Source organism: Primulina huaijiensis, chromosome 14 (assembly GCF_012295235.1).
Source record: "Primulina huaijiensis isolate GDHJ02 chromosome 14, ASM1229523v2, whole genome shotgun sequence".
Taxonomy (NCBI): Eukaryota; Viridiplantae; Streptophyta; class Magnoliopsida; order Lamiales; family Gesneriaceae; genus Primulina; species Primulina huaijiensis.
Genome location: NC_133319.1, coordinates 4834492 through 4845557, shown reverse-complemented (window position 1 = coordinate 4845557; position 11066 = coordinate 4834492). Strand labels below are relative to the sequence as shown.

The window sequence follows — 11066 nt, the reverse complement described above, 5'->3', positions numbered from 1 at the left end:
CTTCTAAGAACACGGAATGGTCCTATAAATAGATGGAAGTGCCGGACATGAAACCCCGGATTCCAACTAAAAATATAAACAGTAAATGCTTTATTAAAGCAAATAGTAACATGGTTACAAAAGTCAAAAAGTAAAAGTGATAGACCACCCACTTTTGTCATGATTTCATGGCACGTCTGAGATTCCATCTTTGATGTGATATTTCACCATCCACTGGTTGATAATGCAACATGAGGATTAAAGATGAATATCCTAATCATCTTTAATATTGTCTTTTAATGAATTTTTGAGATTTTCAAAAATATCATTGATCTGCGAAAATTGAGGAATATCATCATCTGGATCTTGAGCATCCTGCATTTGCATTAGATGAATAAATTGATTTTCACTTGATTCAGAAGCCATAGATTTATCCGATTTTGAATCTGAACATCCAATATTCTTGTAGAGATCTTTCTTCATCTCTTCAATGTAGATTTCTACCATTGTCTCTTTGGAGTAAATTTCTGAATATTTTTGAGTCAAGATTTTAAATGAACTCATTGAATCTTTTTCTTTTTCTTGTTGATGCAGTATATCTTTCTGATAGGAAGAGATTTTTTCCTCCATTTGTATAAGAATATCATGGCCATAGATTTTTCCAGTTTCTGGATCTTCACGTAATAATTTGTCCCAAAATTTGGTAGAGCTGACTCTCCATAGGCAGGGAATACCTTCATCAGTATAACCACACTCTGGTTGCCATTTCCAGATCCATGGAATTCCAAATTCCATAAAGAACAGACATAAAGTCTTTCCGTCAATCCAATGCTCAGCAAATGATTTTTTAATTCTTGGAGAAACATTTAACCAAGTATTCATTGGTTTTATAAAAACCTCAGGCAAAATTTTTGCTGATGGACCAAATATTTTCCACCAAATAAAAAACCAATTAGGAATTGGATAATGGAAAACATTTTCACATATTTTCAAAAACCATGTATGTTTTCTTTTTTCATTTTCATAAAATAGAGTTTTATTAAAACTCTCAATATAATCCCAAAAATTGAATTTAAAACTCATTTTATGAGTCTCATAATAAAATTTTTTTTCAAATAATGGAGATATACCCCATTCTTCAATAGATATGATCTTTTTGATAATGAACTTGGAGAAGTTATAACTTCCTTTCTGCTGAGTATTACTGAAAAGTGAGTTATATCAACATACCATCTGAGGCTTGGAATACAAATTGAATATGATACGTGGCATTGTTTTACCAAATTTTTCCTTAGTGGCTTTCGCACACATGGAGGTTATTGGTTTCCAGCCTATATACCATATTCAAATTACTGAACTAATAAAAGGAGGTATTTAATTTCCAGAATAAGAATGAATATAAGGTTCATCTATGGCAATTTTACAAAACATAAAAGGAATTACAAAAGATATACCAGAGAAATTAAACAACAGAGGATTTCCCGAAGACAACTTCAGAAACATAAATTCATAAAAAATCACCCATGAACGCCTTAAACGCNCTTCATATCTTATAATTATATCATTGTTATTTAGATATATATTTTTTCAAAAAACTCTACTTAATATTTGACAATTCATATATATTGAATTTTATTTGTTTCTCACTATCCTTAAATTATAATATAATATTATATTAATGAAATTTTTTATATAATAGACCGTGAATAATATATCAGTTGTGATATGTGATAACTTACGTGTCAAATTATGATTAAATTAAATTTAAAAAATTCAATACTCATTAATCAAATAATATTTAGTGTGGTTATTATTAATCGATTAATTCTTCATGATTAATTGGTCTATTTTTATCAACAATTAATTGACTATATTGTTCTTTGAACTATTTGCCAAGTGTTCCGTGTGTCTGCGTAATCTCGGTTTCTATCCTCTTTTTTTTGTTTTTTTTCCTTCGATTGCGGCAAGTCGGGTTTTGTCGCAAGGCATCTATTTGATATTAGTTTGTTTTGTGAAAAAGTTTGTTTTTATGGGCTTATTGGTAATTTTCGTGCTTCTTCAAGGTTGTTAATGTCATCTTATTGGTTAGCTTAAATGAATAAATAATTTTTTCTCATTAATATCTTCAATTTAGTCCGCTACAAATAGTCCAATAGTTAAGTTATTGGTGGTGGTGTGCTAGAAATATCTCTATAACTAGTGGTTTGAGTATTGACAAAATTCATTATAATTTATTTTTATTTTTTTTCTCGTTATTAGTTTACTAGATCAAAATCTTATAATATTCAAAACTGTGTAAATACAATGTCGTATTCAGTAAAGATTTGTGATGCATGTATAGGATGTATTCAATGTGTTCAAACGTGCTTCATTGATGTATTAGAAATGATATCCTGAGATGGATGTAAAGCTAAACAAATCGCTTCTGCTCTAAGGACCAAAGATTGTTTTGGTTGTAAGCGATCTGAATACGACCGATTTGTCGAGTGTTCGAGTTTATATATCGCAAAAAACAACCCATAGTGTGTCATATAGCTAGATATGATTTTATATGTTGTGTTTTGATTTCTTTTGATTGATAAATATTCTCAAACATGATGTGATTCAAGTGTATTTAAATATTATCTAAATTCGTAACCATATTTTCAATTGTTAGTCAAATGTAAGTTACAAACGTGCACTTTTCTAGTCACTATATATACATAAGAGTTGAACAAATCAGATATAATTTCACAAGGATTTATTATGGGAAGATCATATTCTTTTCTTAAATAACAATATACAGCATAACTCTTTTCTAAAGAAATGTATAATATTCCTGTATGAATCTTCTGTACAACAGCCTGTATAAAATCAATCCTATGGGTACTAATGCCAGAGCATCAAAGTTTCAATCTAGTGCACAAAATACATCGACCTGAGGCCGTAAATTTGTAATAGCAAGGAACTATATCAAGAAAGTTTAAAAAAATGGAGTTGCAGACGGTAAAAATTACTTATCCTATATCATAAAAATGGTAGAACACCGAAGAATGCAACATGCAACAGTAAAGTTACGATGGCACTCGGTAATAATATCATCTTGTAAGGTTTGACGGATGCTGAATTATTGTTGTTAAATTGTCCGGCATTGAAAAATTCTGTTTTACCAGTACTGCCGGCGGTGGTAACGTTTACAGAAGACGAACCTGATATAAGACGTGAGGTTCATTTAAAATGAGCTGTAGAGATGGTAAAGAGAGCTTCGAAAGTGTAGAGCAGAAAGAAACTTACAGTCATAATTCGCCCATCCAATCCTTTGGCCAGCCAAATCATATACAACAATCTTGTCTTTCAGGACCAAATCTGTACTTGGGACCAAGAAAATTCATATAATGCATCATACTTTGAAAGATTGGTAGGCAAGCATACAAATGCAGAGTGTTAGCGAGCAATAATTGTTCTTATCGTCCTGTGATGCAACGATCAAAATGTGGCAGTCACCTGCTATATGATTCAAAAACTAACCTGCAACTTTTGATGAATCAAAAGGCGTTTAACAGAACAATTGGTATCAAATCTGATATCATATGTTTTATTATCATGAATGGCAAAATCAAACAAAATTGTTGAGAATCAACAATTATCCTTATTTGTCATGTATCCTTTCTCTACTGGCACACAATTGAGACATGACGCTTGATATGTAATACGATTTAAATTATTTGAGTTGCACAACTATCAATAACTAAAGTATTTAGTAATGCAACAATGGCATAGTGCTATAGAGTGCATTGGTATTACACAAAATAATTGTTCAAGATGAATTTATGCATATATACATATGTATTATATGCTTCATACCTCCTAAAATTGTCATTGCTTCACCCTGAAATTTCTGAACGCCAATGCACCACACTGCTGCACCACCCTGAACAAACAAGAATCACATCTAACAACATTAACAATCAAGAAACTCAGGTTCTTATTCGAGCATGTAACTAGGGTGCGCAAGGTTTCTAGGAGCATGCAATGTTTACTTACAACAGAGTTCTGCTGCAAGAGGTAATCTTGAGGCCTTAGTATCATTGAGGCACCACCAGCAAAGTTTAAACTAACCAGAGGGAAAATATCTGAGATACTGGAATATAAACAAAAATTAGTTAGACCATGTGAGAAGAAAGACAAGCAAGGATTTTCATGTGAGAGAGAAACCTGGAGGTAGTTAGATAGCATTGGGTTCCCTTTGAAACAAGANAGTCTTTAAACCTTATGTCCAACCATTAACCCTTATATTTCATCAAATTCTAAAATTTAAATGAAATATCTTCATATCTTATAATTATATCATTGTTATTTAGATATATATTTTTTCAAAAAACTCTACTTAATATTTGACAATTCATATATATTGAATTTTATTTGTTTCTCACTATCCTTAAATTATAATATAATATTATATTAATGAAATTTTTTATATAATAGACCGTGAATAATATATCAGTTGTGATATGTGATAACTTACGTGTCAAATTATGATTAAATTAAATTTAAAAAATTCAATACTCATTAATCAAATAATATTTAGTGTGGTTATTATTAATCGATTAATTCTTCATGATTAATTGGTCTATTTTTATCAACAATTAATTGACTATATTGTTCTTTGAACTATTTGCCAAGTGTTCCGTGTGTCTGCGTAATCTCGGTTTCTATCCTCTTTTTTTTGTTTTTTTTCCTTCGATTGCGGCAAGTCGGGTTTTGTCGCAAGGCATCTATTTGATATTAGTTTGTTTTGTGAAAAAGTTTGTTTTTATGGGCTTATTGGTAATTTTCGTGCTTCTTCAAGGTTGTTAATGTCATCTTATTGGTTAGCTTAAATGAATAAATAATTTTTTCTCATTAATATCTTCAATTTAGTCCGCTACAAATAGTCCAATAGTTAAGTTATTGGTGGTGGTGTGCTAGAAATATCTCTATAACTAGTGGTTTGAGTATTGACAAAATTCATTATAATTTATTTTTATTTTTTTTCTCGTTATTAGTTTACTAGATCAAAATCTTATAATATTCAAAACTGTGTAAATACAATGTCGTATTCAGTAAAGATTTGTGATGCATGTATAGGATGTATTCAATGTGTTCAAACGTGCTTCATTGATGTATTAGAAATGATATCCTGAGATGGATGTAAAGCTAAACAAATCGCTTCTGCTCTAAGGACCAAAGATTGTTTTGGTTGTAAGCGATCTGAATACGACCGATTTGTCGAGTGTTCGAGTTTATATATCGCAAAAAACAACCCATAGTGTGTCATATAGCTAGATATGATTTTATATGTTGTGTTTTGATTTCTTTTGATTGATAAATATTCTCAAACATGATGTGATTCAAGTGTATTTAAATATTATCTAAATTCGTAACCATATTTTCAATTGTTAGTCAAATGTAAGTTACAAACGTGCACTTTTCTAGTCACTATATATACATAAGAGTTGAACAAATCAGATATAATTTCACAAGGATTTATTATGGGAAGATCATATTCTTTTCTTAAATAACAATATACAGCATAACTCTTTTCTAAAGAAATGTATAATATTCCTGTATGAATCTTCTGTACAACAGCCTGTATAAAATCAATCCTATGGGTACTAATGCCAGAGCATCAAAGTTTCAATCTAGTGCACAAAATACATCGACCTGAGGCCGTAAATTTGTAATAGCAAGGAACTATATCAAGAAAGTTTAAAAAAATGGAGTTGCAGACGGTAAAAATTACTTATCCTATATCATAAAAATGGTAGAACACCGAAGAATGCAACATGCAACAGTAAAGTTACGATGGCACTCGGTAATAATATCATCTTGTAAGGTTTGACGGATGCTGAATTATTGTTGTTAAATTGTCCGGCATTGAAAAATTCTGTTTTACCAGTACTGCCGGCGGTGGTAACGTTTACAGAAGACGAACCTGATATAAGACGTGAGGTTCATTTAAAATGAGCTGTAGAGATGGTAAAGAGAGCTTCGAAAGTGTAGAGCAGAAAGAAACTTACAGTCATAATTCGCCCATCCAATCCTTTGGCCAGCCAAATCATATACAACAATCTTGTCTTTCAGGACCAAATCTGTACTTGGGACCAAGAAAATTCATATAATGCATCATACTTTGAAAGATTGGTAGGCAAGCATACAAATGCAGAGTGTTAGCGAGCAATAATTGTTCTTATCGTCCTGTGATGCAACGATCAAAATGTGGCAGTCACCTGCTATATGATTCAAAAACTAACCTGCAACTTTTGATGAATCAAAAGGCGTTTAACAGAACAATTGGTATCAAATCTGATATCATATGTTTTATTATCATGAATGGCAAAATCAAACAAAATTGTTGAGAATCAACAATTATCCTTATTTGTCATGTATCCTTTCTCTACTGGCACACAATTGAGACATGACGCTTGATATGTAATACGATTTAAATTATTTGAGTTGCACAACTATCAATAACTAAAGTATTTAGTAATGCAACAATGGCATAGTGCTATAGAGTGCATTGGTATTACACAAAATAATTGTTCAAGATGAATTTATGCATATATACATATGTATTATATGCTTCATACCTCCTAAAATTGTCATTGCTTCACCCTGAAATTTCTGAACGCCAATGCACCACACTGCTGCACCACCCTGAACAAACAAGAATCACATCTAACAACATTAACAATCAAGAAACTCAGGTTCTTATTCGAGCATGTAACTAGGGTGCGCAAGGTTTCTAGGAGCATGCAATGTTTACTTACAACAGAGTTCTGCTGCAAGAGGTAATCTTGAGGCCTTAGTATCATTGAGGCACCACCAGCAAAGTTTAAACTAACCAGAGGGAAAATATCTGAGATACTGGAATATAAACAAAAATTAGTTAGACCATGTGAGAAGAAAGACAAGCAAGGATTTTCATGTGAGAGAGAAACCTGGAGGTAGTTAGATAGCATTGGGTTCCCTTTGAAACAAGAGGGCGGACAGATTGTGATACAGTCTGTGTAATCTGCCAAGAAAAAATATGCCACATTTTGGACATCACACGGCGTATAAAATTTTGAAGATAATAATTACAAAAAGTGGTTTCTGAAAGCAGAAACTTACAGCAGTAACAAAAGGGTCATAAGCTTCTTTAGCAAGATAAGCCAGCGTTGTTCCTGAATCAATTATGGTTCCTCGGTTGGATGATGATGCAAAAACGGAAGGATCGATGGGCAATGTTTGCCCATTTACTGAAATGCTTTGTAGATTTACATTGTAATGGGGCCTGAAATTTAAAACCACTTGAGAAATTGATTATTCTTAAATAAGAACCTACCTTCACAAAACAAGATATTTCGATGCGTCCAAAAAAAAAGTAAAATGAATCCATTATTTATAAACATGATGATTCCAGAATTGTCAGTAGTTTCAATTTTGACCTAAATCCCTTTTGATGAAGCTCTTTCAGTAAGTACCTATATGCTATTGGAAGGTAGCAAAAATTGAACTTTTGAGATATTGACTATGAAATAAAGAAGCTAACCCTTCAAACATAAATCACGATGACTGATACTGCCATAGGCAAAAGAATTAATAAAGTCTGCTGAAGATTCTTGGTAACTAACAGCCTCAAATGCTAGTAATAGAATTGCACATCAATCTAACAGTAGTATAAAATATGTAATTAATGCTTCATTTAAATGACATATTGGAAAAGAAAGAAGACCCTTAATAATTTATGAGCAGGAAAAGTACTAACTGTGATGGAACTAGAGGAGTGTAAACAAGATTTGGCTCCACAATCTGCCCAAGCACCAAAATACCACCCCCACCGTTTTCTCCTTTTAAGCAATGGGAAAATGAATTTGGGGTAACTCCCTGTGATGAAAGTTGAGAGATTACGGATAAGCCATTTTGTCCAAAACCAAATATACCATCAACTGCCCTATCTGGCTTCGTAAGATCCCCGGTCTGTGATGTGCTACAGCTGAGTCGAAACATAACCGAGCAACACAACCATGTCAACCAAAAGTAATTTATATCCACCAAGAATGGTATATTGTAGATCAAAGAGAACTCACCCAAAAACAACAGCTGCTGAAGAATTCGACGTCAAAGAATCTCCAACTACTGTGTCCAAATATATTGAATCTGACACATAATATCCTGATGTGCCACTGCCATCACCATACTGGAATGTGTATCCGCATTGGTTTTGGCCTGAACACCCGGAATCAGATGACTGTGCTCCTAAAGCACATCTTTGATCTGAACATGAGACTGGCGAAGCTGTGTTTGAGCTGGAAGGATCGAAAAACTCTAGCTGAATCTGTTAAAAAAGAAGTATTAGAATTCAATAAAATCATACACTATTTCTACACCTCCAAAAAAAAAACAGAGAAATTTAAATTTAAAAAAACGAAGATCAACGTAAATGGAGGAAATATTTACTTGTAGTCCACTTGATGTGGGGCAACCAGCACACGGATTGCAACTGACCCATAGCACATCACTTCCAGTATCTATCTGTACATAGAATTCTTTTGGAGGAGTACCCAATTTAACTCTAGTAAAGTACAACCTAAAAACCAAGATTCACCAGCTCAATAAGTTCTTGAATTGTTAATTTTTCTCCAAATCAAATTCTTGAGTATCACCGAAGAGATTTAAAAAGAAAAGGCGAAAGAGAATGATCAAGAATTCAACAGAACCATAATCCAAGAAATTCTCGGAAACCAACGTCAATTCTTACACAATCATCTTATAAACTAAACCGAATTACATAACACGTATACTGTCGTGAGCAAGAACGAAAACCCATCAATAAAAGATCAGAACTTTTACACAAATACATAAAAGCAAATACTAAAACAATCTACAAGAGGAAAAGGTACATATATATGCATTTCAAAAGAAAGATAAAGGCAAGAATATAGGTACATACCCCACAAGATAAGGATCATAGGTTCCTTCGACAGGGAAATCAACGACACCAAGAGGCTGTTGCTGCAAGAATCTGCCGTGTCTGACCCTGTCCCGGTTCCTGAGTTGACTCAGTTCAATTCCCTTGTGATTCGCTCTCTCAAGAGTCAACGCCACGCTCTTCCCTGCACCAACAACCGCCGCCGGCAACACAGCCAACGCCACCAACACGGCCAACGCCAAAGGAAACCACGACAGCGCCATTCCCTATAAACACCCCTTCCCTTTTTGTTATTTCTTTCTCGCCTTTTCTTTCACTTGAAGTAATACAACGGCTATATATGTACACGGATTTTCACGCAATTGTGTCGGGTGTGGCTATATAATCATGCATATGTATGTCTATAAATACCTGTATATATATATATATGTGCGTGTTACGTGTATTGTGTGGATACGTGTGAATCTTGGGAAAGAGAGGGAGGGGGAATACGCGAGAGACGAAAGCCGATAGGAGAAGGTGCTAATTTGAAAATTAGATTTATTTGCGCCAAACACGCGTTCTCGGGAAAATCCTGTGCTTTAAGTGATTGTAACTTGTGTGGGAAGAGTTATACCTTGCTTTGACCAAGTAAAATTTCGAAATTTTTTATAACAAAATAAATCTATCTGGAGAAAGTAAAGAAAACTCTTTGAAGATAAGTTGGATGTATTAAGTCATTTTTCTGCTTCTAGATATTATATTAATATTCAAATTCAAAACTCCAGAGATATAAGATTTTTCTACAAATTAATTAAAATAATTATTTAAATATAAATATTTAATTATTTTAAATTTCTTATACTTTTATAATAATTTTTTAATGATAAGTTATATTATCATTTAAATTAGATAAGATTTGAACAAATCTTACAGTTCAAATGGGATAAAATTAAAATAATTCTATATCTGAGTTATTTATCTAAATAGATTTTTTTAAAATTAATACTAGCTATAACAGCACACATATTGTGTGTGTTTAAATTAATATTATCTATTGAGTTTATGTAATATTTTTTTTTATTTTTTCAGTAATTTAAATTAAATGATTCATTGATTAAAAAATTGAAGGAAGATAATGAATTATATAAAAAAAATCAAGATGCGGATAAAAAATGTATGGTTTTTTTTTTTTAATGAATTGAATCCATCAAAATAGGTAAAAAGTTAGTAATAAAAATACACTGGGCATCTCCAGGAGATAGACTAAATACCAATCACAAACATACCATACATCCATCATAACCACTAACACATATATCAACCTACATCAACACATTAGTCGCTTTTGGAACACAACGGTATGTATGAATCTTAATCTTCATGAAAATGGCATCAACATTAGGCGTCTCATTGTCGAAAATGACCATGTTCCGAAGATTCCAAACCTAATAAACTGTTGCGGATAGTGCTGTGATTCTCATTTTCGCTAAAGTAGATGTCCCTTTGTAGTTGTTTCGGAAGGCTGTAAGTATTGAATTCAGAGTTGCCATGTTCTTCCTCATGTCAAGCCAATTGCGCACATTATTCCAAATAATCTTCGAAATTTTGATGTGACATCTTTTAAGTTCAGAAATTGATATAGAAAAAATTATAATAAAAAATAAGCAATTTTTATTTAATAAAAAATATAATAAAAACTTATTTTAGTAAATTTGTAACCTATATATATATATAACTAAAATATCTTAACGATTTTAAAAAAATATATATTTTTAAAACTTTAGATGAACATAGGATCACTCCTAATAGTAAATAAATATAGAAAAATCGCTTATTTGAAAATAACAAAAATTATCATGTTTAAATAATTATTTCAATTTTATAAGCGTATAACACATGCAAAGTGGTACTGTTATTTTTATAAATTTTAATTTAGGACATGTTAAAATTATTTTTGTGCTGTGTTTATATTCCCTCAGGCCACAATTTAAGTCCCGTGTCTTCTAGCTTGCGGCCCCTTCCCTTCCAACCTGATTTTCTATATGATTGTCTGTTTTAAGAACTATAAAACATGTCAATTCTATTCATATTTATAATAAAAATTAATATATTTTCATGGGTGATCTAAATAGAATATATGTATCACAAAATTGATCTGTGATACATCTTAAAT

General features: G+C 32.0%; 2 protein-coding genes across 2 annotated transcripts; both read right to left on the bottom strand.

Moving 5' to 3' along the window:
* Positions 1 to 2770: 2770 nt before the first annotated feature.
* On the bottom strand, positions 2771 to 4209 carry LOC140957052 (aspartic proteinase 36-like). Its single transcript, XM_073414122.1, has 5 exons — positions 4174 to 4209; positions 4003 to 4099; positions 3823 to 3889; positions 3253 to 3324; positions 2771 to 3167 (listed from the first exon to the last, which is right to left on the bottom strand). The coding sequence occupies exons 2-5, from the start codon at positions 4045 to 4047 to the stop codon at positions 2986 to 2988; spliced, it is 366 nt and encodes a 121-aa protein (XP_073270223.1). The 5' UTR covers positions 4048 to 4099; positions 4174 to 4209; the 3' UTR covers positions 2771 to 2985.
* A 1326-nt stretch (positions 4210 to 5535) lies between these two features.
* On the bottom strand, positions 5536 to 9411 carry LOC140957050 (aspartic proteinase 36-like). The gene is made up of 10 exons (XM_073414121.1): positions 8933 to 9411; positions 8440 to 8569; positions 8070 to 8317; positions 7748 to 7975; positions 7111 to 7273; positions 6939 to 7012; positions 6768 to 6864; positions 6588 to 6654; positions 6018 to 6089; positions 5536 to 5932 (listed from the first exon to the last, which is right to left on the bottom strand). Exons 1-10 carry the CDS (start codon positions 9172 to 9174, stop codon positions 5751 to 5753), a joined length of 1503 nt encoding a protein of 500 aa, XP_073270222.1. The 5' UTR covers positions 9175 to 9411; the 3' UTR covers positions 5536 to 5750.
* Between the last annotated feature and the right edge of the window lie 1655 nt (positions 9412 to 11066).